This window comes from Melitaea cinxia, chromosome 30 (assembly GCF_905220565.1).
Source record: "Melitaea cinxia chromosome 30, ilMelCinx1.1, whole genome shotgun sequence".
Taxonomy (NCBI): Eukaryota; Metazoa; Arthropoda; class Insecta; order Lepidoptera; family Nymphalidae; genus Melitaea; species Melitaea cinxia.
Window position 1 is genome coordinate 5,408,224 of NC_059423.1, and position 27,312 is coordinate 5,435,535.

Genomic DNA, 27,312 nt, shown 5'->3' on the forward strand with positions numbered 1-27,312 from the left:
AGCGATCGCTCGCTCGACGTCGTATATGACGTCACTGTTCGCGAGTACTTCACCTAATAAATATTTTTAAAAATTTTGAGAATAAAGTTCTTTAACCTTCTTTAAATATTGGTGGGTCAAAATTGGCTTTCTCCAAAACGTAGCGGGAATTTTAAAAAAAAGCTATCAATGTCAATTTCTGAATATTATCGGAACTTTATGAACTTTTGGAGTCATTATCTCTCAATAGTTTTGTCAGAAATGCACCGATAAATCCATGCTAAATTAAATTTAACTTCAATTCATATGAAATATTTACTCGAAATCCTCAGTTGCATGTTTTTATCATGCCAGCATATTGCGAGCACAGAGCGCTCAAATTTGCGTTCCTCCTATAAAATTCGTCTATAATGGCCGCAGCGTTTTACTTTTAATGTTAGTGGAACGGCATGGCAGCTTTCAGTTTCAGCTGTCGTGGCGTTGTAGGGGTTAAGTGGAACGTAGCCCTTGTCATTAAAATGACAATAAACTATTTGACAAACATTGTTTAGTGAATTTTGGAGTGTAGCCGACAAATATTACCAAAATAATCTAATTCAATTAGGATACTAATATACTTACGATTAATACTAATAATCTTTCGTAACCAATATGATGGTAAGTCCTACATGGTCATGTTTAGTAACTTTTAAATGTTTTTTTTTTGTATCGGGGGGCGTATCCTTTAAGATTCCACTTGGATAACTTCATAGATCTTGTTAAGAAGTTATTTTTTGATAATAAAATTAGTCAGAATATTGTCCTTCATATCTGTCGAATATAGTTTACTCAAAGTTCTACTAATCGTAATAGAAAAACAAATGACGTGGATGATTTTCTTATTAACACAGTTTTTTTTCGCTATCATTATAATTACCGAAACGAAAAGGTGTAAGAGAGTATTCGACCGTGATACGTGTTTTTTTTCGTAAACTCTTTGAAATTGTGTTAAAAATATTTTATTTTCTTTTGTTTATTTTTTTAATACCAATTAAAAAAAATGGTCATTAAATTAAAACGATTTTCTATTTATAAAATTACTTTCTATTGGCCGTAACATACTTTTATTCTAAAGATGTCAATATGAAAAGTAGCTGAATATTAATTTCTAAATTGAATTCATTATGTAAGTTTCTAAATGCATTTTTGAAGTCTGTTATTTGTTCCGAGTAACTGTTGAAGCTACAAAAACCCTTGATAGCAGTGATTCCTTTTATACATTGCTTAGATTTAGATTCATCATCACTACAGCCTATACAGTCCACTGCTGGACATAGGCCTCCACAAATTTACGCCAAAAACAACATCAACTCATGTGTTTCGCCCATAGTCACCACGCTGGGCAGGTAGGTTGGTGACCGCAGTACTGGTAGATTTAGATTAGATAAGGATTTATTTTTTTGAAACACCTGCGTTATAAATGAAGTTAATAATCTTTGCATTATTGAATAAATGTTTTTAAAATAAGTTACTCAAAACTAAAATTTTTACATATTATAGATTAGATTAGATTAAAATGACTAAATGGGTCTTTTAACTGTCTGAAATTAACTGTATCACTATATGATATGCTCCCCAAAAACATTCCGCGGCCGGTTAATGTTTGTTTTCTTCTAACTTTAGTGCCATCTTCTTTTTGTGTTGTCTTAGCTAAGTTTATTAGAACTAATGATATAAAATTATAATTTACCAATAAATTAAAATTAAATAATCATGTCAAATATTTTCAAATAACTGCAGCTTAAGCGGCTTATCCCACTATTGCACTGTCAAAAATGGACCGTTTCCGGATTTATACACTTTCAGTACTTGTTATTGGTAAAATCATCGGCGAAAAGCTGATGGAGCCAATGTCTTTAAAGAAGAAGAAGACTAAATGGGTCATTGTTCAGATTAATTTTTTTTTATACAATTTGATCCGCAATCAAGTGTACGACTCGCCTGATGGTAAGCGATTATTTTATCTTATCGCCTGCAACACTAGAAGCATCGCAAGCATGTTGCTGATCCGACTCACCATACCCAACACAGGAACACATCGCTGCTTGTAAGAAGTATTATTTAGCTGTGATCTTAAGGTTATCTGTAAGGTCAAGGTAGCTACTTCTTCTGTGGGGCAGTTCCAGTTTTCTAATTTAAAAGAATTATTAATATGTAAAAAATTTAAGCATTAAAAAGTTATTATTGTCTATAAGTTTATGTCATGTTTTTAAGGATTGCGTGGAAGATAGCACAAACGATCCTCTATCAGTTCCAGTGGATTCCTCCCCACCTAGTGGAGATGTCAAAACAGACAAGAAAAAACCCAGCGAAAATGTATCCTTAACTGACAACAGCTTGCTGGTTTGTATACCATTTATACTTATTGTACTGTAGGTAGTCTAAATCAAAATAAGAATTCCTTTATTCAAGTTTTTTTAATTCTATAAAGATGGTGGGCTTCAGTCTGTAATATCCCACTGTTCGGCAGAGGCCTCTTTCCCCATGTAGGAAAAGGATCAGAGCTTAATCTGCACAAATGCGGGTTGGCTGATATATTCTCTACTATGAGTGAAGATCACTATAACTATACATGATAACAACCAGCACCGACGGCTTAACGTACTCGCCGAGGTACGGTGGTGAGACCCACAAGGACAGCACAAACACCCAGACCACGGCAAACATCTGTATGGTCAATACAAAAGTTTTTCATGTGCGGTCATCGAACCCGCAACCGCAAGCGCAACAGCCACAAACCAGTGCTGTGACCAAAGGTGGTAAACAAGCATACAATCCACTAGATGGTAAATGGATAATGTAATCCATTGACACTAATAACACCAGGAGAGATTAAGATTCCCATTTTTAAACAAAGCCATTAAACCAATCAATGAATCAAATTTGTTTACCATTGTCATTTGAGATGGAGCAGGTACAGCCTTGAATCTAAGCTTCCTTAAATAATTAAACTTCGAGCATGTGAATCCCAAGCAAATTAAATACATTATCTTCTTTTTTTTTCAGGTGGACATATCAGATGCATTAAGCGAAAAGGAAAAAGTAAAGTTCACAGTTCACACGAAAACAACTCTGCCCGAGTTTCAGAAGTCTGAGTTCTTTGTAGTGCGACAGCATGAGGAGTTTGTGTGGCTCCACGATAGATACGAAGAGAATGAAGAGTATGCTGGATATATTGTGAGTTTTATTTATTAAATGAGTAAGCAAACTACATTCTGTCATAATTTTTGTGTCATTAAACTCCATAATAAATTATATAAAGTACATAATTTTATCATCATAATCATTCATTCGGTTCGCTTAAACTGAATATAAAAATCATCATATCAAAAATTTCGATCTAGAGCGCCGACACGGTCAGTCGGAGACGCGGGTTCGAACCCCGCTGGAGCGGTCGATTTTTGATATGATATTCAAAAATGTTTAGAATTCCTAAAGTGTGGGTAACACAAAAATAATATCGTACATTAAAAAATAGCATGGTGTCGTCTCCTGTCAAAGATTTTCATTGTACTATGAAACTTTGAATAGTTACGGGTTTCTGTAAAGAGCTCACTATAGACGGCGCCACGGTTCGCTTAAGCTGAATATAAAAATCATCATATCGAAAATTTCGATCTAGCGGGTACATCGTTCCATTGGCTAGAGCGCCGACACGGTCAGTCGGAGACGCGGTTTCGATGGTGGTGTGGGTAACACAAAAATAAAATCGTACATCATCATTCAGCCTATTGCAGTCCACTGCTGGACATAGGCCTTCACAAGTTCACGCCAAAAATGGCGTGAACTCACGTGTTTTGCCCATAGTCACCACGCTGGGCAGGCGGGTTGATGACCGCAGGGCAGGCTTTGTTGCAACGAAAACGCTGCTGCCCGTCTTCGGCCTGTGTATTTCAAAGCCAGCAGTTGGATGGTTATCCCGCCATCGGTCGGCTATTTAAGTTCCAAGGTGGTAGTGGAACTGTGTTATCTCTTAGTCGCCTCTTACGACATCCAAGGGGAAGAGAGGGGCTGCCTATATTCTTACTGCCGTAACCATATAGCATATAAAGTACGCAATTCGAAAAGAATATGGAGAGTGAAATCATGTGAAACAATGAAGCAGTAGTGACGTTGAGAGTTACGCTGAAGAGTGATGCTTTACACCGCTTTTACCAGCATTTTACTGTACCAACACTCTAAAATCAAAATGTAAATTGACGCTTTTTGGACATTGGATTAGAGTTTACTTTTTAAAAATGTTAGATATATAAAAAATATATCTATTTTTTTTCGCAAGAGCGTTGCGTAGTAAAACATCATTCTCAAGGCAGGTCAACAAAAGGGGCTAAGGCTTAATTATATACCCTATGGACTTCCTCGGTAAATGTAGTACCAAAATAGTTTTTCAATTCGAACCATTACTTCCTGAGATTAGGGTGTTTAAACAAACAAACAAAAAACTACAGCTTTATAATATCAGTATAGATGTGTTTGTGTGTGTTAGATTCCGCCCGCGCCCCCGCGGCCCGATTTCGATGCGTCTCGCGAGAAACTACAGCGGCTGGGAGAGGGTGAGGGCGCTCTCACACGCGAGGAGTTCCTCAAGATGAAGGAGGAGCTTGAAGAGTGAGTGATGATTCCCTACACCCCAATTCTACTCCTCACTTCCTAACTCCCTCACACTTCCTAACTCCCTAACACCTATTCTCTCATTCCACTTACTAAGTACCTCACTCGACTTACCCCCGTAACTCCCCCTTTTCCCTCACTCTCCTTACTTTCTCACTCTCTGTACTCCCCATATTTCCCTTTCCATTCCCCACGTTCTCCCTTTTTTACGCCATTCGTTGTTTATTTGGATTCTTTGTTGATTTTTTGGCTATTGTAATAAATAGACCTTATTATATGTCCGGTCCGGACCTATAGACAACTTAATACTTGCGTTCTAGGCAACAGTCGACTGATATTCGTATTTATATATTTTTATATGTAAATGTAAACATATAAACCACACTGCTTACATAATACTGGAGGGGAAATTAGGTTCACTGCACCAATGAGTCCATTTTATTGGTACAATTTCTACAACATTGGGGTGGCAAACAAGCATCCATCTAATGGTAAATGGATACGGTAGTCCTTCAACACCAGGACTCTGCCCCCGACCCTTCCCAGGATCACTAAACCTTACTTCCTTACCACAGGGACACTATTTCAGAGCAGTGGTTATTTGGCTGTGATCTTCGGTATCGGTAAGGTCGAGGTACTTCTCCATGTTTCTGTATGTACATGATCATGACATCGCTTCTGTATGTACATGATGTACTTCCCCTGTTCCCGATTTTGAGCAAGATATTTTCAGCTATACCCTACCTAAATATTATTATTATCGTTTATTACACAGAGAATACCTGGCAACGTTCAAGAAGACGGTAGCAATGCACGAAGTATTCCTACAGCGGCTGGCAGCTCACCCAGTGTTCAGGAACGACGCTCATCTGAGGGTGTTCCTGGAATACGAACAGGACCTGTGCGCTAAGCCCCGGGGGAAGATGGATCTCATTGGTGGTCTGGTGAGTCGGGTAGCGAGTTTGACGCCCATTTGATAGATGTTAATTTAAGGCCAGTTTTAGCAATATCAAAGTGGACTTTTAAAGTATGTTTAAATTGTTATTTTACAAATTGATATATATTTTTTAATGAATTAATTAGTTAAAGTAAAGCTATCACTGATTCTGAATGAAGAGTCTGTAAGAAATTCCGCAATTATATTTAAAAAAAATCTGTCGTTTATTATAAATAGCGGTTTCTGGTACATCTCTTTAATGATGTATCATTAAAGAGATGTACCAGATCTATGATGTATCTGTAGATAGGGATAGGGGATTAGCGACTATCTTGGGTATTGAAACTCCCTTAAGGCCTACTTCATCACAACAATAAGACTACAAAATTTCGTTTAAAGAGGTTTCTGATAAGAATGTCTGATCAATAAAGTGTGGGTAAAACGAAAAATTAAAAATAACTTTTTACTGCTCTATGATATTATATTTTTTCTAAAATAATAAACACTCTAATGGCCTAATTTAGTCCCTGCTGTTAAAATATATCCATAACTTAAAAAATATATGATAAATTCTATTCCCAACTTTAACACTTACTTATTACACCACTTTAACAGGCCCTAAGGGAACGTTCAAGTGTTACGTAACGCAATTTGAAGAAAGGGGGTACAGAAAAACGTTACGACTCGTTACGTAGAGGGGGGAGGGGTGTAAAAAATATTTTAAAATTTGCGATATGTTGATTTTATACTTGAATGATTGATGATTATTATACTTGAATGGCCAATAATGAATGGCCAACAATGCGAAGTCGAAAACTTGATACAGGTTAAAATATATGTCGAAGACGTCATCTATCGTTATCGTTATCGTCTATCGTTAGACATAATGTGGGCGAAAAGTGAATAAAAAACGATAATTGTCTTCGTTTTGATAATTTTCACAAATTTCTTTTCAATTGTGCGATGCGTCGACGTCAGAAGTCTTTGCTTTTTAATATGTATTATTATTATTTTTTAAAACTATGGCAAACAAGCATACGGCCGACTTGATGGTAAGCGGTGCCTATAGATGCCTCCAACACCAGTTTTTTTTTTTTTTTTTTAATATGCAACTAGGCCAGCATCTAGCCAGTTACCGTAACCTTTAGACGCTGTGACCTTAAAAATGTCACAAGCTCTACCTTACAGGATCTCATAGCACTATTTGAGAGCACTGTTATTTATCGAATTTCTGTAACATTGAGACACTGTAGTCGGGTCGCTCCAGATTTTAACAGGATATTTCCTGTGCCCTATAATAATGACCTAGACGGGTCCTGGAGTGGAAGGAGATCGCGTCTTGGCAAACGCAGTGTGGGACGTCCTCCGGCCCGTTGGACCGACAATCTACGTAAGATTGCCGGTGTAGGCTGGATGAGGATTGCGGAGTACCGGGATGTTTGGCGCGAACTTGGGGAGGCCTATGTCCAGCAGTGGACTGCAACAGGCTGAGCTGACTGGCTGATAATAATTTCCGATATTTGTAACTGCCTAGGTCCGGTCAATGACTACAACAACGGACGAGATCTACTTAGGTGCGACAGTGAGGGATGTCAATGACTTCTTCGAGCAGGAGACGGCCTTCCTACAGGAGTACTACTCGCATTTGAAGGAGGCTGTGGCAAGGGTGGACCGTATGACGTCCAAGCATAAGGGTGGGTGACTTTTATATTGGCGGGCTCGATACAGGCTTCAAAAACAAAAAATAAAAACCATGAGAAATCAATTGACAATTTAAAAAATGCTACATTTTGTCTATATCTTAACATTGAAGTCTGTTCAACAAGAAGAGATACCAAATGTAAACAAAGCCCATCATTTTTTCGTAGCGACGACGGAACAAACAAAATATAGTCTATCTCTTTCTATCTTGTTTGTTTGCTATCTGCTGCACGTCTCACTGCAAGGTCGAACGATATATTTTAACTGGCCTTGAAAACAATCGGACCGCGTACGGCCCTTTGATTTTGTATTATTTATTTTTATTTCATTTCGTGTCCTGAAGTGCTCGGGTGATTTTTATATTATGATAATTATTATTTAAGAAGCATTAAATCTTAAATACATAATTATATTTAATCAATTATATTTAATTCAGTAATTACAAAATATAAATATATTTTACATTTAAAAATTTTGTGTAAGTAAAAAAAGGTTACAAAACCCTGCATAGTTGGATGACCTCGCATTTGGTTTGTTTACATTTGGTATCTCGGCTCGTTTAACGCACTATAGGTATATTACAAACTTGGCTAATACACAAGGGTCTTGTGCAATAATCTTGAATTGCTTTGTCGGGGGTTCGGCAACGCAATATACAAGAACAACCCTATGGAAAAAAAACTCCGGAAGACCGGATCCCCATAGAAAAGTTGAAAATATGCTTATAAAAATATTAATATAATTGCAGAGGTAGCAGACGCTCACATAAAGCTGTCGTCATGTATCACTCAACTGGCTACCCGGGAACAACCCCCCACAGAGAGGTTCCTTACAAGGGCAGCTGAGACGTTCGATAAGTGTCGGGTATGTCTATGTCAAATAAATCGTTCGTCACCAGCCTATCGCAGTCCACTACTGGTAATAGGCCTCCACAAGTTCGCGCCAAAAATGTCGTAAACTCGTGTGTAGCCCATAGTCACCATGGTGGGCAAGCGGTTTGCTGACCGTAGCTGGCTTTGTTGCACTGAAGGAATAAATCATAACAAAAAAATATATTTTTAATGTACTTTAAAAGAAAGGTCTCAATTCATCTGTAATTTTTGAAGTGAAAGACACACATAAATGTATAGAAGAGAATGAAATAGAATACTGTTACGTGTTAGGGTTCGAAGGATTTGGAGAGAAAGACCTGCTGACTCTTTTCAAGACTTTATTCACTAGGACTATGCCGACTTGTGTGTCCTTAACACTCGGTCGTACTCCTGAAGCTGCTCAATCCATCGAGCTACTTGACCTTCTGGGTTCTTGAATTGCAGTAGCCACTTCAAGGCTGCGTGATCAGTCGCAGTAAAAACTGTCTGCCGATGAGATATTTGTTGAAATGTTGTAGCGTCTTTACAACAGCCAAGAGTTCTCTTCTTGTCACACAGTAGTTTCTCTCTGGCTTGGATAAAGATTTGCTGAAATATGCAATAACAACTTCTCTTTCACCCTGTTTTTGAGATAACACCCCTCCAATGGCCGTGTTCACATTTTCAACATCCAATCCTAACCCGGTAACTCGTTCTTCCACTACGTCGACATCTTTTCGAAGTTTAGCCCCGCCCACTGACCCCGCCTATCATCGGCATACTAAGGACACACACATCGGTCGGCATTCCCATGCATCTTTTCGCTGCGGTGTTTCGTCTTGAAGTCATACTCCTGATCCCGGGCAGGGGGCGAAGCCCCTTGCTTCTTCAGCTCCTCTATTTGTTCCTCGATCCTTTTCATCCTTGCTATCTGGGTCTTCTTCTGCGGACAGTTGAGCTGAAGATGGCCCCTCTCGCCGCACTTGTAGCACATGACTCCAGAACTTTTCCTCGTAGGAGCCTTCGCCTCTTTGACTTCCTCAGAAACCTCGCGGATCTTATGGGTCTGCCGTATGTCATGGCGAACAGCCTCGACCTCTAAAGCATGCGCCAATGCTTCCTTTAACGAGGTGTGGTGACGAAGCTTCACTGCAGCTCTGACCTCCAGGTCTTTGATTCCGTCGACAAATGCTTGAACAATATTCGTGTTTATCATCTTGGTGTCGGCTCCTGGGTGTGCCTTCCTGACGAGTTTTTCAATTTCCAACGCCCATTGTTCTAGTCCTTCTCCTGGGCGTTGAGCTCTGTCACGCAGATGGGCACGGAACACGTGCTTCAGGTGTCGCTCCCCGTATCGGGATTCAAGTGCCTCCATCAAGTCTTGGAACCCGTTTCCTGTATGTGGCAGTGCTTCCAGAACCGACAAAGCTTGCCCTCTGAGCGCAACAGTAAGAGCGGTCAGGCATTGCTCTTCCGTCCATCCGTTGGCAGTAGCAACAGTCCGGAATTGTCGGCGATAAGCGTTCCACGAAGTAGTGCCGTCGTAGGGAGGCACTTTCACTTTTGGTCCTTGCGCCACTCCAGTACTTCCACTAGACATTGCGGCTCCCGTGGTTTCAAGGCGCACTACTTTCTTTTGTAGTTCAGCAAGGACGGTTTTCACATTTTCCACATCTAATCCTAACCTGGTAACTCGTTCTTCCACTACGTCGACATCTTTTCGAAGTTTAGTCACCGCGTCACTAACATCTTTTACAGCCCAAAGCGTTTTTTCTTGGAGCTCTTTTTGTTGCTCTTGTAATTCTTGCAATTTTAAACTTGTTTGCTCTTGTAATTCTTGCAAAGCACCACGAATTTCGGCCTTTTGTTGCTCTTGTGATTCTTGCAATTTGAAACTTGTTTGCTCTTGTGATTCTTGCAAAGCACTACGAATTTCAGCCTTTTGTTGCTCCATTAATTTAATTAAACTTCCTAACTGAAGAGCCACTTGAGAGTCTGTAGAAGCTACGGGGTCGCTGGTGGACGTGGTAAGGTGGGCGGATCCAGTGGGCGGGGCTTGAGACAAAGTGGGCGGGGCCCGAGCCTGAGTAGGCGGGGCTGCGTCCGAGTGGGCGGGGCCTGCGTCCGTGTGGGCGGGGCCCGAGCCCGAGTGGGCGGGGCCCGAGCCCGAGTGGGCGGGGCCCGAGCCCGAGTGGGCTGGGCCTGGGGGGCGTGGTCAGTGGGCGGGGCATGATAGGCGGGGTCAGTGGGCGGGGCTTGGTCCATGGTGGGCGGAGCTTGGTCCCTAGTAGGTGTGGGCTCCGCAGCTCGTTGTGCCCTTGTCCTGACGCCCTTGAAGTCCTTGGAGTCTTCTCTCGGAGTCAATGGCATCTCCAAATCTCACTTCCGACACCAGTTGTTACGTGTTAGGGTTCGAAGGATTTGGAGAGAAAGACCTGCTGACTCTTTTCAAGACTTTATTCACAAGCACTAGGTCCAACACAAAGCACTAGGTTCAAACACTAAGCACTAACAATGTCCTATGTCGTAGCCAATGTCGTAGGTTTCGCTGGTACCACTCTTGATCACTAGTTTTCACCCTTGAAGTCGCCTCGAAGATCGCTCAAACTGAACTGTACTCGCTCGCCTACCTGCGGCTATTTATATCGGCCGACACAAGGCCCAGACCATTCTGGAAAGTTCACGCATGTACCCGGCTTTCGAGACTATACTTCTATATAGTTCCACAGTAGTACCTCTAACGCCATCTAGTATTGAGTAGAGAGTTTCATGCGGTCTCTGTATTTGCGTGGTTTCAATGGTTGCCGCTAGATGGCGCTAGTTTCTTTGTGTGTCCTTAACAATACTTTACAAAGTATTTTATATTCTTGGTGAAAAAAAAATCTCTTATACTACTTTTCAGAAGTTTTACTGGTGTGTGTGAATTGCATACACACACTTTTTTTATGTGTAAGCTAATTAGTATTATTTATTAAAAATATAAAATATTAATTAAAATTTTAAAATAAAACTATTTTATGAAAAGGTTATAAAAGACTATTTTTTAATCCATTAAACTGATTTAATTTGAAAACAATCAAAACGCCGTGTTCACAATTCCATTGTCTCCTGTAGATAACATACATAAAAGAATACATTCGACGAGAACCTCTCGTTTTTGAAGTCGGGAGTTATAATTTTTTATTCTCTGTGGTTGTAGAAAATCGAAGGTCGAATGGCATCAGATCAAGACCTGAAGTTGGCAGACACACTACGCTATTATATGAGAGATGCCCACGCGGCCAAAGCGGTACTTGTTAGGAGACTGAGGTATGGCTCTAGTCATAGTTGGTACGGCATCATATTTTAATTTATTTGTAAAACTAAAATATACATAACTAGCGACTCGCTCCGGCTTCGCATGGCTGCAATGCTGATACTTAATATAAAATAAATATTTGAATTGTAAGCACATAAAAATATGTGTTTATTTACGACATCACATTAGAAACCTCTAAAACTATCAGTATTCCTCTACTATTATGCATGCATTATACATAAAAACCTTCCCCTGGAATCAATCTATTTATTAAAGAAAACCACATTAAAATCTGTTGCGTAGTTTTAAAGATCTAAGCATACAGAAAGCGGGAAATCGAAAATTTATTTAAACATATAAATGTTATTTCAGATGTCTAGCTGCATACGAGACAGCTAATAGGAATCTGGAGAAAGCAAGATCGAAGAATAAGGACGTCCACGCTGTGAGTACATGTGTACACATTAACAGACAAATACAAAAGCTAAGAAACACTTTTTCTACCACTAGGTATCGGCACGGATGTTGAGCGCTCGACGACATTGGGGATCGCCTTGTACATCGTGGAGGGTCGTAAATAGGAATTAGTTTTGTTCAGTACAAAAGCTTCAAAAGTAAAAAAGTACGTTTGGATCGTCATTTTACATTTCCTAAAATATCTATGTCCATAAAAATCTTAAAGTACATTTGAAGGTCAGCGCTCAATATCCGCGCCGATAACTATACCGCTCAAATTGTATTATAAATTTCCATAGAGATAGACAGGTCACTTACGAGTCACTTGAGGTCCATCCATTGTCCATAAATTACGTCACACGTTAAGGGAGTAGGGGGGATCGACGAAGTACAACATCGTGTGACAAGGGGTGGGTAAGGGTCCAACACTTATATATCTAATTGTAAGCATTAAAATATGATAAAATTATCCGAAAACGGTGAGGTAAATAATTGTTTTAATAATTTTAATAATAAAGATAACCATGATAATTTAAAATCCTAAATTTGATATTTTAACTTCATACATATTAATGAATAACTTAAAAAATTAAAGTTTAAATTGTTCTGTTGGTGAATCGACTCTCGCTGTTCTATTTTTAGGAGTTTTATTTTGATTACGAAATTTCATTTCTGTTTGATTGTTGATTTTATCAAAAATGAATTTAAATTTAGTTAAGAACACTGTCGAAACGGATGTGTACGATTGCAAAAGATGTGACGTCACAATTAGGTAGGAGTCTCATAAATGTGGACAACTGTAACAAGGATATGAGAGGGGCCAAAAACTCGTGAAATTCGTGTGACGTAATTTATGATGGTCCCTAAAACTTTTCATAGTACAAATCGTACAATCCTTTTCCCTTTTTACTAGACTTTTGTACATACTTCATTGAATCCTAATTGTATTAATAGGTCTTGGAGTTCATGGCTGGTGACGTACCTTTTACCTATATACAACGTGTTTACTAAACTGGCGTCCTTATATTTAACTGCGATATCAGAATCGGTATTATTACCTAAATATGAAACTTACTTGCCCTGACGCTTTAATAAAATCTAGTGGTCGCCCAATAGACGAAACTCGACCATAATTAAAAATTTTAATTACCAAAAAAAAAAAAAAAAAATGAAAATAAAGAACCTTTTTTTATTTTTTTCAAATTGACTGCAGACTTTTTAGTCAACAATCAACAAAAGGGTATAATATGCTTGTGTGCGTCTTAAACATGGTAGTGTGAGTAATGTTTTTTTTTTAATTGATGAAATATATTTTTATACATAATTAAAAAAAATATATATATTAGCATTCTGAACTCAAAGAGGTACAAAGTTTTTGCTTCACGTATTTATATATAGATAATAAAATTAAATATGAAATAAATATTATGTATAAAATTACCATCGTGTGTATGTTAGTGTCGCGTCAAAGATCTAGTCTCCTGAGTTTTAGAGTTAAGTCAGTTTTTTATAGCCGTTCTTCCTACGTCTTCTGAACTTTTTTTTTTTCAAATAACTTGATTTTAAAGTTTATTTGTTTATTTATTTGTGAATCAAAAACCTAAAACTAACATTACAGTGAACAATGCGTTAGTTAAGTTGATCGCAAATTCTACATTTACAGATTTTTGTTTACAAATAACATTAAATTTAACAATGAATTTAAACAATTCAGTAAAATCAATTAAAGTAATAATAATAATTTTAAGTCTTAATTCATAAAAACAAACATTCAATAACAATACTGTTAAATAGCTCTTAATACAAATTAGAACATTTATATTAAGAGCTATTTCACAAAAATCGATAACGATCCGCGAAATTGTAATATTTTGACGTCGTTAATTTCAGTATTGGATGCATTAATGTTATTTATATTTTTGAAATATAATAGAGCAACCTTTGTTGTAGTGAGATAATGGATCAGAATTATGATTTATATTGTCCTCCTCATTGATTTCGATGACGGCGACCATCGTTCTATAGCTTAATTAGCTAAAGCGCCGACACTGTCAGTCGGAGTTGCAGGTTCGATCCCCGCTGGAACGGTCAATTTTTGATATGATATTCAAAATGTTTAGAATTCCTAATGTGTGGGTAACACAAAAATAAAATCGTACATATTAAAAATAGCATGGTGTCGTCTTCTGTCAAAGATTTTCATTGTAATATGAAACTTTGAATAGTTACGGGTTTCTGTAAAGATCTCACTATAGACGGCGCCACGGTTCGCTTAAACCAAAAATAAAATCATCATATCAAAAATTTCGATCTAGCGGGTACATCGTTCCATAGCTTAATTGGCTAAAGCACTGACACGGTCAGTCGGAGACTCGGGTTCGATCCCCGCTGGAACGGTCAATTTTTGATATGATATTCAAAAATGTTTAGAAAGAAAGAAAGAAAGAAAGAAAAGTTCTTTATTGGCCATTATCATTTAAAATCTTAATAATAAATTAAATAATTAAGTTAGAAGGCCAACCAGGTCTCTGCTTCAGCATTGCTTAGCAGCAAATTGTTACTGCTAAGGCGCTGCTCTTCCGTCAGAGCCTGCATCGGCGACTTCAGACGCCAAACGCTACAAGAACATTAAGTGCTTAATAAAAAAGAGAATATAAAATAAAAATCAACGAAAGATAGACACGTAAAAAAAAAAAAAAACTTAATAATGAGAAAAAAATAACAGAAGTAACAATAAAAATATTCCAGAAAAAAGAAAAGAAATATATAATAATATAACAGTCATACAGCCTGACTAGACTCACACAAAAGATGCTCACTCATATTTAACAGTCAAAGTCAATGTCAATAATATACTTATAGTAAATAATTAAAGAGATATATATGTAATACATAAAATAAATAATAACATTAAATCAATAAAATAAATAAATAAATAAATACATAAATAAGAAAACGTATACGGAGTGCAAGCTTCTGTCAAGGCTGTCACCAAAAACGCACACGTCCAGAGCGACAACCCGCTAACGCGAGAAAATGTCACGTCACTGTCATCAAATAAGAGTTACGACGACATATTTTGTACAAAAAATTGTTGTATTTTTGCAACGTGGTCGTGACGTGGACAATAGAATTATATATCATAACGTGGCAGTGGTTATAGAGCATAGTAGGGACCAGTCAAGGAGTGCAAACCCCCCGGAAACCGAGACAAAGTCCGCCCCGGCAAGTCGCGTAGACCCGTAGGTAAGTTAGGTTTTTTGCCAAGTTAATAACTGTATCTTTATAAGACGTTTAAATGTGACTCTGGATTTTAGATCGCGCATTGGGGGGCGGTAAATCGTTCCAGCACCGGGAGGCCGCAAACCTGAACGATCCACGAAAGGCAGCAGTTCTGTGCGCCGGCGTCTCGAAAACACTATACAAGCACGCCTGGGGTACCCTCCATGCACCTTAGTCCACGCCAATTTGCCAAATAGATATTGCGGTGTGCCAGTGCTCAGTAAGTCGAACATCATTGTAGACAAGTGCATCCTCCGGCGAGACTCCATGTTCAGTATGTTCCTATTATTTAATACAGGTGTGACATGCGCTCGCGAGGACAAACCAAAGCAATACCGTGCACAAGCATTTTGCACTCGCTGTATGAGTTTTGAAGTTCTAACAAGCAAGCATGGACCATAGACGGTATCACAATAGTTTAACTTAGATAATATGAGTGACTCGCACAAGGTTAGTCTTAGTCTCTCGCTGATATAGGGTCTAATGTTATATAGAAGCTTCAATCTATAAAAGCAGTTACGGGCGCACTCCATAATATGTTTCTCAAAGCGGAGGTCGCCATCGAGCACCAGGCCCAGACCACACGCTCCACCCTTTCCCCACCTATCATTATGTTTATGGGTATGTTATCATACAGAGCAATCTTTTTTCTAGAACCAGTTACGAGGAGCTTGGATTTCTTGGGGTTCAGGACAAGACAGTTTGTTTTGCACCACCTTGAGATTGTCTTTAGGTCGATATTTACCTTATCAATAGCAGAGTCATAATCAACTGGCAAAAACGAATAGCACAGCTGCAGGTCGTCAGCATAGAGATGGTAATTGCAAAAGGTGATGCATTCTACTATGTCGGCACTGTACAACGCATAGAGGATCGGCTCCAGTATAGAGCCCTGAGGGACCCCACGACCTACAGACTGAACTCCCGACCGATACCGTGACCCATCAGCTCTAACCAATTCTACATACTGCTGCTGTCACGGTTCCCCTGGTCTATTAGAGATGTAAATAAAACCAGGGTACCATGAACTAAAAAAATTTATTAAATTAATTAACCCGGTGAGGTAGAAAATAAAAAAATGTACGTATATGGGCGGGGTCGAGCACCCAATTCACACAAGCTCCAAATGCAGTTCGGCTCAGGTACTCTCCTGGTTCGCCGTGCAGGTGAAAATCGGTGACCCAATCGTCGAAATCGGTGACCCAATCGTCGAACCCCAGTTTGGGGGCGATAAACACTGACACTATAATATTTGTTAAATCGAGACAACGCTAAGCAAGGATCACACAATTTTATAAAATATGGTTACGATGCTTAAATATATATTAGCCACCGTATTAAGAGACCGTAATAAAACAGGTGATGTGCGTTAACTATTTCTTGAGACGAATTTCCAAAAATGAATGACCCGGCGGCGACCAGTACTGCCGTTTTTATAAGCAGAGACAAAAGATTCATTGGAATTTTTGAAAAAAAGATAAAATGTTGCCCGCGCGAATATATAAATGCCGGATGATGAATTTATTATTTTTTTTGTAGAAAAAAAAAATAATTTATGATAAAATAGTGTATCATAAATTACTGTAGATTTTAATTTCATTTAATTATAATAAACTAATGTTTTTTTTTTTTTTAAAGAAAAATCATTTCACGTATTAAAATATTAAATTTAAACATATTTTAATTTAGCAGCACAAATAATGTACGTATAACGTTACATATACCCCTCCTCGTCTCGAAAAGGGTTTTGTTCTTAAATAAAACCCGCCTTAGACTGCTCCTTGCATCTTCTCATTCATTCGTTTTCATTCTTCAACTTTCATTTTTCAACTTTCAGTCTTCAACTCTCAATCAATCATTCAAAATCATCATTCAAAAAATTAAAGCATCAACAGCATTACATACGCTATTGGCGCGTCCTGTCAAACTTAAAGTCAGTAGTTATTATAAAGCTAGTGACTCATGCTAAAGAACAAGATGTTATAGAGGATTAATTATTTCTTCATCATCATTTCAGTCTTTCCCTGTCCGTAGCCCGTCTTCGGCCTGTGTGTTTCAAAGCCGGCGGTTAGATGTTATCCCGCCATCGGTCGGTTTCCCAAGTTCCAAGGATGTAGTTGAACCTTGTTATCCCTTAGTCGCCTCTTACGACACCCACGGGAAGAGATGGGGTGGCTAAATTCTATTCTTAAGTGCCGTAGCCACACAGCACATTTCATCATTCAGGATTCATTATTTATCATTATTATAGTTTTTATTTATTATTATTATTGGAAAGTTTTAGGTCTTTAATATGCCAAACGCCTATGTTTTTTCCGGACATATCTTCTAATACATATACAAGCGGTGATCGTTTTTCAATTACTCGACATTTAATATATTTAGGAGCCAACTTTTTACTGAAGTATTTGTCTTTATCGCTTAATATGTAAGTACGCTTAAAAACTACGTCACCGACGTTGTAGTCAGCTGCTTTTCTGCGCAAATTATAGTGTGTGGTATTCTTAACATGTGCATTCCACAATGAGGCCTGCACATCGTTGAAAACTGATGAGAGACAACCGAGGTTTTCCGCGTATATGTCGCGTGGTAAGAACAAAACTTCGTCACCTAAGTCAGAATCTATATAGTGCGAACCGCATAATACTAACTCCCTGCCATACACTAAGAAGGACGGAGTGTACCCAGTAGCTTCGTTTACTGAATTATTAATGGCGAATTGCACCTGGGGAATGAAAGTGTCCCAAGACCTATGGTCATTTTCAACGAAGGTTGATAGGCTAGTGACTATAGTTTTGTTGTAACGTTCCACTAAGTTTATTTGAGGCGTATACCTTGGTGTGAAATATACATTAGGGACTTTATATTTCTCAAACAAAGCTTTAGTTGTTGAGCTAATGAAATGACTGCCATTATCTAAAAAGATAGTTTGTGGTATACCGTAAACTAAAAATATCGATTCCTCTAAAATTTTCACGACTGCATCTGCAGTAGCGCGACGTAGTGGGAAGATGTTACAATATTTAGTGAAGCAGCAGGTTACTACAAGCATGTAACTATTTTGCTTACGAGTGACAGGTAAAGGACCCACAAAGTCAACTGAAATCATTTGATGGGGGCGTGAGCAGTGCTTTGGACGACCCATTTCTCCCAATGTAGTGTGATTTTGCGACTTGTAAGCTAAGCAAACCGAACAGGAACCTACGTATTTTACTACACTTTCGTGCATACCAGGCCAGTAATATGACAATGCCAAACGATTGTAAGTTTTAAAAATGCCGAGATGACCAGATGTTGGTACAGAATGGTTCTCACTTACAATTTGTTCACGAAATTCCATAGGAACAACTTCTTTCCACGCGAATTCAGATGTAAGATTTGATTTATTTTTAGAAAGCCGAAATAATGAGTTATTTTTAATAGTAAAATTTGGATAATTTTTAGGATCATTAAGACAACCGTTATATATCTTTTTGTACCAATCATCAGAAGTAGTGGAGATAGAATTTGAAAGTGAGATAGCCGAAACGGGAACAGCACGTGAGAGAGCATCGGGTATCACATTATCAACGCCCTTTCGGTGCTTTAATTCAAAGTTGAATGAGGATAACCTTACTCCCCAACGCGCTAGTCTTCCGGTAGGATTATCTAATGACAGGAACCATTTCAACGCAGAATGGTCAGTGTACACTACGAACTTTCGGCCATTTTCGAGATAGCATCTCCAGTGCTCGAGAGCGACTAACACAGCAAGGGTCTCCCTTTCTGTGATACTGTAGTTTTTCTCGGCACCGGAAAGAGATCTACTCATGTAGGCAATGGGGTGCTCTTTACCATCAATATTCTGCGTTAACATGGCTCCAATGCCATAATTACTAGCATCTGTGTGGACCTGGAAGGGCTCAGTGTACACCGGGCAAGAGAGAACTGGTGCGGAGACGAGACACTCCTTCAGAGCATTAAAAGCTGCATCAGCCTCTGGCGTCCACTGAAAAGGAGGTGACTTTTTCCCGTTTGACGTTAGTTTATTAAGTGGACCAGCTATAGTACTAAAATTAGGAACGAAACGTCGGTACCAGGTAGCGGTACCGAGAAAGCGTTTCAGTTCCTTTTTGCTTGTGGGAACCGGAAAATTTAAAATTGCCTGCACCTTTTCTGGGTCCGTGTGTAGACCACGAGCATTTACTACGTATCCTAGGTACCTAAGTTCGCTTCTGAAGAATTTACACTTTTCAAAATTTACGGTCAGATTAGCCTGTTTTAATTTCTCTAAGACACGCAACAAACGAGACACGTGTTCTTCGAAGGTCGAACTTATAATTATAATATCGTTCAAATACGCAAATGTATTCCCTTCCATGTCACCGAAAAGTAAGTCTACTAATCGCTGCTGAGTTGCTGGTGCATTTGTCAGTCCAAAAGCAGTGGTTTTAAACCGTAAGCTGCCTCTGCCTGGTACATAAAAAGCAGTCTTATCGCGATCCTTTGGTTCTATTGGAATCTGCCAAAAAGCTTTAGAAAGGTCTACACTCGAAAGATACTTTGCGTCGCGTAAGTTATCAAGAATCTCTGAGACATAGGGCAAATTATAGGCATCTTTCTTCGTTACAGCGTTGAGCTTCCTACTATCGAGACAAAACCTGGGCTGTCCATTTTTTTTAGTCACAATAAGTACTGGAGAAGACCATGCACTCTCACAAGGCTCAATCACATCAAGCGCTAACATTTCATCGACTTGCTCTAATAAAATGCGCTGTTTTTCTGGAGACATTCTATAATAACGCTGCCTTATGGGCTGAGCATCTCCAGTGTCTATTCTATGGGTTATCAAATTTGTTCTACCTAGTCCTTTCTCCTCTATAGATATAGATTTAAACTGAGCTATAATATTGTCTGCTATTGACTTTTGCGATGCTACTAATTGGTCGTATGAATTAATGAAAGTTTGTGATTTATTAAATTTCACTTCAGCTAATGAACTATTAGACATTGTGATACTACCTAGATATTTGGGACAGATTTGGAAGATACGCCAAAAGTCAATACCCAATATAATAGGTGTTTCCACTTCAGGGACCACATATGCCTTAATTACATGTAATTGGCCTTCGAAAGTAACGGGTAAATACATGTAACCGATACTCTTCAGTGATTGTCCGCCAGCGGCTACCATTGATATATTGTCATCCTGTAGCAAAGTGCAATCAACAAAATGTAAATGGGAATTGTTACCTAAAATTGTCACGGCGGCACCAGAATCAAGAAGACCACAAGCGTCAACATTGTGAATTTTAATATTTACATAAGGTCTAGGGTCATTTGTAGGTTTCGTGTGCAGAATTGTAGATATTCTATAAGTAGAAGTAAATGTTCTAATAAATGAAAGCCAAGTTTGCCAGTCTTCCCTATTGAAATTTCTACAATTCTGCTCATTTAGTTTTTTGAATTATTACTTTTGTTACACACTGGACACTCAGGTGTCTTTACATCCTTCAATCCGCATTTAAAACAAAATACGTCGCGACTTGCTTTACATTGTCGGATATGATGTGAGTTACTGCGACACCTAGAGCAATATGGTTGATGTTTATTTGTTTGAACAGAGTGTATAAAGTTTTGCTGTTGATTTTTGGTATTATTTTGTTGATTAAAGTTATGATTTTTTGAAAATTGAGTTTTATTATAATTATTTCTATATGAAAACCTTTGTTTATCTGTATCTATGACAATTCTATTAGGATCTTTATTTCCCCCCTTAAAGTACGCAAATTCGGGTGCAACGGTTTCAGAACTCACACCAGGAGGTTCATGAAATTGTAAAAGTCGGGAATGAACAATCTCGTAATTACGACAAAGCGCGCGTAAGGCATCTATGGTATCAATCTGAGTCACTGATGCGGCTAATGTGCTGGCATAACAAGGCCTTATATTATGAAGCAGGATCTCTAGCTGCTCCGCCTCGGTAAAAGGCTTAGAAAGACGGGAGAACATTCCACTCATAATCGAGAGATAAATGGTTATGTTCTCGCGTTCCCCTTGAGTGCGCGAACGAATTTCTGCCTTTAGACGGTAGTCGTAATCCGCTTGATCAAAATCTTCCTTGAGCTTAGAAGAGAGCTCAGACCAAGATGAGACTTTGTCTTTTACCGAACGGTACCAGTGAAGAGCGTCATCCTGAAAGATTTCCGTAGCAAAAGCTAATATTTTGAAGGAATTATATCCCGTGCAATAATAAACTCATCAACCCGCTGTATGAATGAGCGCACACAAGTTTTACCATTAAATTTTAATTTATTTAAATCAACTGCAGTACGATCACACGTCACCGAGATTAAGTTTTGCACTTCCGGTGCCAAGGTCGAGGAGAAACTAGGGCCCGAGTCACTAGTGTCACGGTTCCCCTGGTCTATTAGAGATGTAAATAAAACCAGGGTACCATGAACTAAAAAAAATTATTAAATTAATTAACCCGGTGAGGTAGAAAATAAAAAAATGTACGTATATGGGCGGGGTCGAGCACCCAATTCACACAAGCTCCAAATGCAGTTCGGCTCAGGTACTCTCCTGGTTCGCCGTGCAGGTGATATTCCCGGGAGTCGCGTGGCAGGATTCCGCTTTCGACCGGGGGCGGCAGGAACGGGTAGTTCAAGACCCGGCGGAGTGCACTCTCGTCGTCGGGGTTATGTGGAAACGTCGAAATTGGTTTGAACGTCGTAATTGGTGAGCCAAACGTCGAAATCGGTGACCCAATCGTCGAAATCGGTGACCCAATCGTCGAACCCCAGTTTGGGGGCGATAAACACTGACACTATAATATTTGTTAAATCGAGACAACGCTAAGCAAGGATCACACAATTTTATAAAATATGGTTACGATGCTTAAATATATATTAGCCACCGTATTAAGAGACCGTAATAAAACAGGTGATGTGCGTTAACTATTTCTTGAGACGAATTTCCAAAAATGAATGACCCGGCGGCGACCAGTACTGCCGTTTTTATAAGCAGAGACAAAAGATTCATTGGAATTTTTGAAAAAAAGATAAAATGTTGCCCGCGCGAATATATAAATGCCGGATGATGAATTTATTATTTTTTTTGTAGAAAAAAAAAATAATTTATGATAAAATAGTGTATCATAAATTACTGTAGATTTTAATTTCATTTAATTATAATAAACTAATGTTTTTTTTTTTTTTAAAGAAAAATCATTTCACGTATTAAAATATTAAATTTAAACATATTTTAATTTAGCAGCACAAATAATGTACGTATAACGTTACACTGCCTGTTCTGCAGATAACTGTGAAACCATCTTACAGCGTGGAGATCGATACCATAGTATGTTAGCTTAGACAGCAGCAGCGCAGTGTTTATTGAGTCGAATGCACGTGAGAAATCAAGCAATATGAGAAGGCTGACCATCCCCTGATCCTGGGCGGTAAGCAAATTATCGACAATGTCCGACAAGGCAGTTGCCGTGCTGTGTCCCTTACGAAAACCGGATTGTAACGATGGAAGTAGACTATTGCTCTCAATATAGTTGGTTAATTGGTCACAGACAATGCGCTCTAATACTTTTGACAAGCAAGGTACTAGACTGATGGGCCGCAAATCCTGCACAGAAGTAGGGTCATTAACTTTCGGTATGGGTTCCTGAGAATTCCTAATGTGTGGGTAACACAAAAATAAAATCGTATATAGTTTTATTTTTATTTTAAATTGTTGTTACATAACATACTTGAAATTCTTAACAAATTAATAAAAAAAAAACATTTTATACCATAGTTATTAATTTTTATTATACATTAGAAAAAAAGATCAAGATGGTTTTTTTGTTGTCACACTATACTTACTAGCACAAAGATCGCGCGGCTCGTATGACTCGTGCGATGCGACCAAATTTACCTAAACATGCAGAGCGTAAAATTGTGAAATGGCTCTTAATGCAATTAAAATCAATTTCAATCTGTAACATCAATTATAACAATTAATTTAAACAATTCAATAAAATCAATAAAAAAATGTCTAATTAATCAAATAACCAAATTAAAAAAAAGTTCCACTACATCATATTTACTTAACTTGCTTCATTTTTTTTTCACGCATAATTTCGGCAAGATGGGATGCATTCGTGGAATGTATAGAGGAGATATGTATCTCTACATGGCCCTAAACGGAAGGACGCCAGTTCAATAACACGCTGTATAAAGATGTATGAAATTAAAAAGATATAATTTAACTATTATATAATACTAGCTGGGCTCTGCGGTTTCACCCGCGTTGATTTGTGGGAAAAAAATAGCCCCCTTCTTCTTAAAGCATACCTAACCTTCCTTTTTAAATAGTTTAATTTTTTTTTAGTTGTGGATGCCGGTAGAGCAAATAGTTATCTATAAAATGATATGTAAATTATGGGGAGTAATTTTGAAGTTTTTTTCTTTTTAAAGGGACGCAAACAGCTTAACCTAAGTGTATTAATATTATATAATACAATAATTTTGTTAATTTTTTTTTTTAATTTGACACAGTTCCTTAAAACCTAAAAAAAACCTCTTTTAACCTACCACACACATTCTATATTCTAGAAAATTATTCATATATCAATCGTATAACGTGTATAGAGAAGTGGTGTTTTCCTAATTTTTCACTTAAACATATTATTAATGGTCACACAATTTTGTTCCGTGCACACACAGCCGATGGAGGTACAGGAGGTAACGCACGCTTTTTTTTATATGCACATAGTTTTATTGTATAAGTTAGAATAACATTTTATGCATTTAAAGAAATGTGTGTGCGTGTGCGCGCGCGCGTGTGTGCGTGTGCGTGTGCGTGTGCGGGTGCGGGTGCGTGAGCGTGTGCGTGTGCGTGTGCGTGTGCGTGTGCGAGTGCGTGTGCGTGTGCGTGTGTGTGTGTGTGTTGCGTGTGCGTGTGCAATTCTCACACGGCAGAAGTGAAACTTTTGAAAAGGCATAGGATGGTAGGTCGTTGTGATTTGTCCTATCGACGATGATCACGGAAAAAGGTAAGCGCCATGTAAAACGCGTTTTAAGCAGTGATGTCTGCTATCATTTTTTCCTATACGTTTATGTATATTTATTTCTTTATCATTACGCATTCTTTTCTTTGATTCTAAAGAAGTTTCACTTCAAAAAGTGAGGGCGTCAACTTCTTAAATTCCTTCTGTTTGACTGGAGCCGAGTCACTGGTCTATAAAATAAAGATATTTCTAATTTAAAGATTAAATATTTTATTTTTTAAATGCACGTCTATCATTAAGTACCTCGACCTTGCAGGAGATCACAGCTAAATAGTACTGCTTGAAGCAGTGTTGTTTTCGTGTCTGAGTAATGTGACCTACCCCTAAGTATGTCGACGACATCGCCGTCCGGTAAAACTCGAATGAGTTTACGGCACGTAATTTATCTTTCCTTTATGTAACGTAATAAATAATAAAAAAAAAGTTTTGAAAGTGATCCACAGTGTGTGCGTATTGGTGGATATTATATATATATGTATATATTTTTTTTTATAATGTTATGGGCTTACTCTTGACCTCAGTCTAGCTCTAGAGCACAGACGAGGTCGAAGATGGAGCGAGTTCGCCCAGAAGAAGCCTGTTCACTCGCGCTTTAAACATGTTCGGGTTGTATGAACTCGGAAATACAGACGCCATTATGCTGCTAGCTTCTGATACATGGTGTGTGCGGATTGGTGGATATTATAGTGCTAGCTGTGTCCCGCGCTTAGGCTCGAGCTACTATATGTTTAGTTGGATGTGTGGAAAGTGATGTGCGTGGCTGTCGGTAGGCGGAGCAGGCGCAGTCGGAGGCGTGCGCGCGCTTCGAGCAGTTGTCGGCGCGGGCGCGCGAGGAGCTGTTGGACTTCCGCGTGCGCAGGGTGGCCGCCTTCCGCAAGAGGTGACTTGTTATTGGATGTCTTATTGATTGTTAATTAATTGGAATGTTCTTAATTTAATTGGAAGGTGATGCTCGTTTTTAACCGACTTCATAAAAGGAGGACGTTACTCAAGAAAGAGGCCCAAGCTCAGCTGTGGAAAGTTAAAAGCTGAATCGATTGATAAATCAAACGTTTATCTGCTGGATACCGTTATACCACTTTATACATTTGTATAAATATGCACTATGTATCATCATCATCATTACAGCCTATACAGTCCACTGCTGGACATAGACCTCCACAAATTTACGCCAAAAATAACGTGAACTCATGTGTGTTGCCCATTGTCACTACGCTGGGCAGGCGGGTTGGTGACCGCAGGGCTGGCTTTGTCGCACCGAAGACGCTGCTGCCCGTCTTCGGCCTGTGTATTTCAAAGCCAGCAGTTGGATGGTTATCCCGCCACTGGTCGACTTTTTAACCCAAATATATATATATTGGGCCTACTGATTGATTCGCTCGACTTAAATAAGCAGATAAATCAAAATACTGTCGCACGAAAACTCCTACTTTTCCCCATCATTCAGCTAATTTTCTAATATCATTTCGTAAAATATTTCATATCTAATCCTATAGAATTATATACGTATATATATTACTAGCCCGTTGGCGCGATGTGGGCTCGATTCCCGCCTGAATCTGGGTGTGATGAATACATTTCTTTATGTATTATTTATGTTAATATGTGTGTATATTTATCTAGAACATAACTTAATCAACGTTTTCTATGATAGTTACCAGTCGGTTTAATTTACTCCGACTTCTAAACTATAACTATATTATTATCAAATTTCAACCAAAATATAAATAAAAAAACTAACAAAAATACACTAAAATCTCCCTCAGAAATCGATCTGTCTGTAATGAAAATCGTGTCGAAATGCGTTTAGTAATATTCGAGTTTGTGACGAACAAATTGACAGAGAGACACGACCGAAGACTTCGTTTTATAATATGTTAAGTATTAAATTATATTTCTAACCGACAGCAAAAAAGGAGGAGATTATCAATTCGACTGTATTTTGATGATTTTTCTTTTACTTGTCTGTGGTTTCATTTAAATTTGATCGAGCTCTGACGACTAGTTTTTGACTTATCTCTAATAATGACTTATCTTTAATAATGACTTATCTCTAATAATGACATCTCTAATAATGACTTAACTCTAATAACGTATTTAATTAACAATTTCTTTCGACTACTTACGTTGTATTACTTGCCAATTGAATTGAAGTCGTTTTTTTTTTTCGTTTATTATTAAAATGCTATTATTTCTTTACAGTTTGATAGATTTGGCGGAACTCGAGATCAAACACGCCCGCGCTCAACAGGAGCTCTACAGGAAATCCCTTCAAGTTCTCAAGGAATGCCAATAAATACAGCTTTTTAATAATAAAATATTTTCAATTGGATTATTATAATTACTATTTTTTTACAGATGGATTTTGGATGTAACTATTCCATTCATAAGTTGATTTTAGACATGTTTTTACAGACGTTTTCAGGACAAAATTAAAGTAATGAAGGACGTTTAAAAATTATTTGTTATTCCCGGTGTTTCTAATATTATAGCAATACATATATATATATTTTATTCTTGTCGATTGTTAAGAAAGCAGTCTGAATTCTGGCAACGCAAGTTTAGTTATTAAATATATTGTTATGATTTAATTATGTATTAAATGTTTGATGAGTATATAATGTACGTCAATAACGTTCGTAAGCATTTTAGTAATATTTTATTTGAGATTTAAAATACAGTCATTGAAAGGGGATTGCAAAGATAAATTTAAGTTCACTCCAAAATGTATATGACTAACTGTCCCGCGGTTACGCTTACGTTAGTTTGGAGGGAAATAGATACTAAAGTCTGTTCAACGAGAAGAGATACCAAACGTAAACAAACCAAATGCGAGGTCATTCAACTATGCAGGGTTTTGTAACCCTTTTTTTACTTACACAAATTTCTAAAATGTAAAATATATTTATATTTTGATAATTACTTAATTTAATATAATCAATTAAATACAATTATTTGTATAAGATTTGATACTTTTTAAATAATAATTATCAAAATATAAAAATCACCCCAAGCGCTTCAGGACACGGAATGAAATAAAAATAAATAATACAAAATCAAAGGGACGTCCGCGATCCGAATGTTTTCAAAGCCAGTTAAAATATCGTTTGACCTT

General features: G+C 38.0%; 1 protein-coding gene and 2 long non-coding RNA genes across 3 annotated transcripts; all 3 read left to right on the top strand.

The window, feature by feature from the left end:
- Positions 1 to 456: 456 nt before the first annotated feature.
- On the top strand, positions 457 to 26,529 carry LOC123668247 (sorting nexin-32). Its single transcript, XM_045602019.1, has 11 exons — positions 457 to 636; positions 2,233 to 2,361; positions 3,025 to 3,195; positions 4,505 to 4,626; positions 5,405 to 5,573; positions 7,101 to 7,260; positions 8,016 to 8,131; positions 11,318 to 11,427; positions 11,789 to 11,861; positions 24,968 to 25,077; positions 26,400 to 26,529. Exons 1-11 carry the CDS (start codon positions 631 to 633, stop codon positions 26,491 to 26,493), a joined length of 1,260 nt encoding a protein of 419 aa, XP_045457975.1. The 5' UTR covers positions 457 to 630; the 3' UTR covers positions 26,494 to 26,529.
- On the top strand, positions 14,620 to 15,278 carry LOC123668248. Its single transcript, XR_006745542.1, has 2 exons — positions 14,620 to 15,118; positions 15,190 to 15,278. It is a non-coding gene; the product is annotated as an uncharacterized LOC123668248 (long non-coding RNA).
- On the top strand, positions 15,301 to 15,887 carry LOC123668249. The gene is made up of 2 exons (XR_006745543.1): positions 15,301 to 15,374; positions 15,809 to 15,887. It is a non-coding gene; the product is annotated as an uncharacterized LOC123668249 (long non-coding RNA).
- Positions 26,530 to 27,312: the final 783 nt, after the last annotated feature.

What these genes read in the sequence shown, in the direction of transcription:
- LOC123668247 (XM_045602019.1), top strand. An exon ending in TGGATCTCATTGGTGGTCTG is followed by an intron (nt 5,574 to 7,100) that starts GTGAGTCGGGTA and finishes GTAACTGCCTAG; the next exon opens with GTCCGGTCAATGACTACAAC. An exon ending in AGAATAAGGACGTCCACGCT is followed by an intron (nt 11,862 to 24,967) that starts GTGAGTACATGT and finishes GGCTGTCGGTAG; the next exon opens with GCGGAGCAGGCGCAGTCGGA.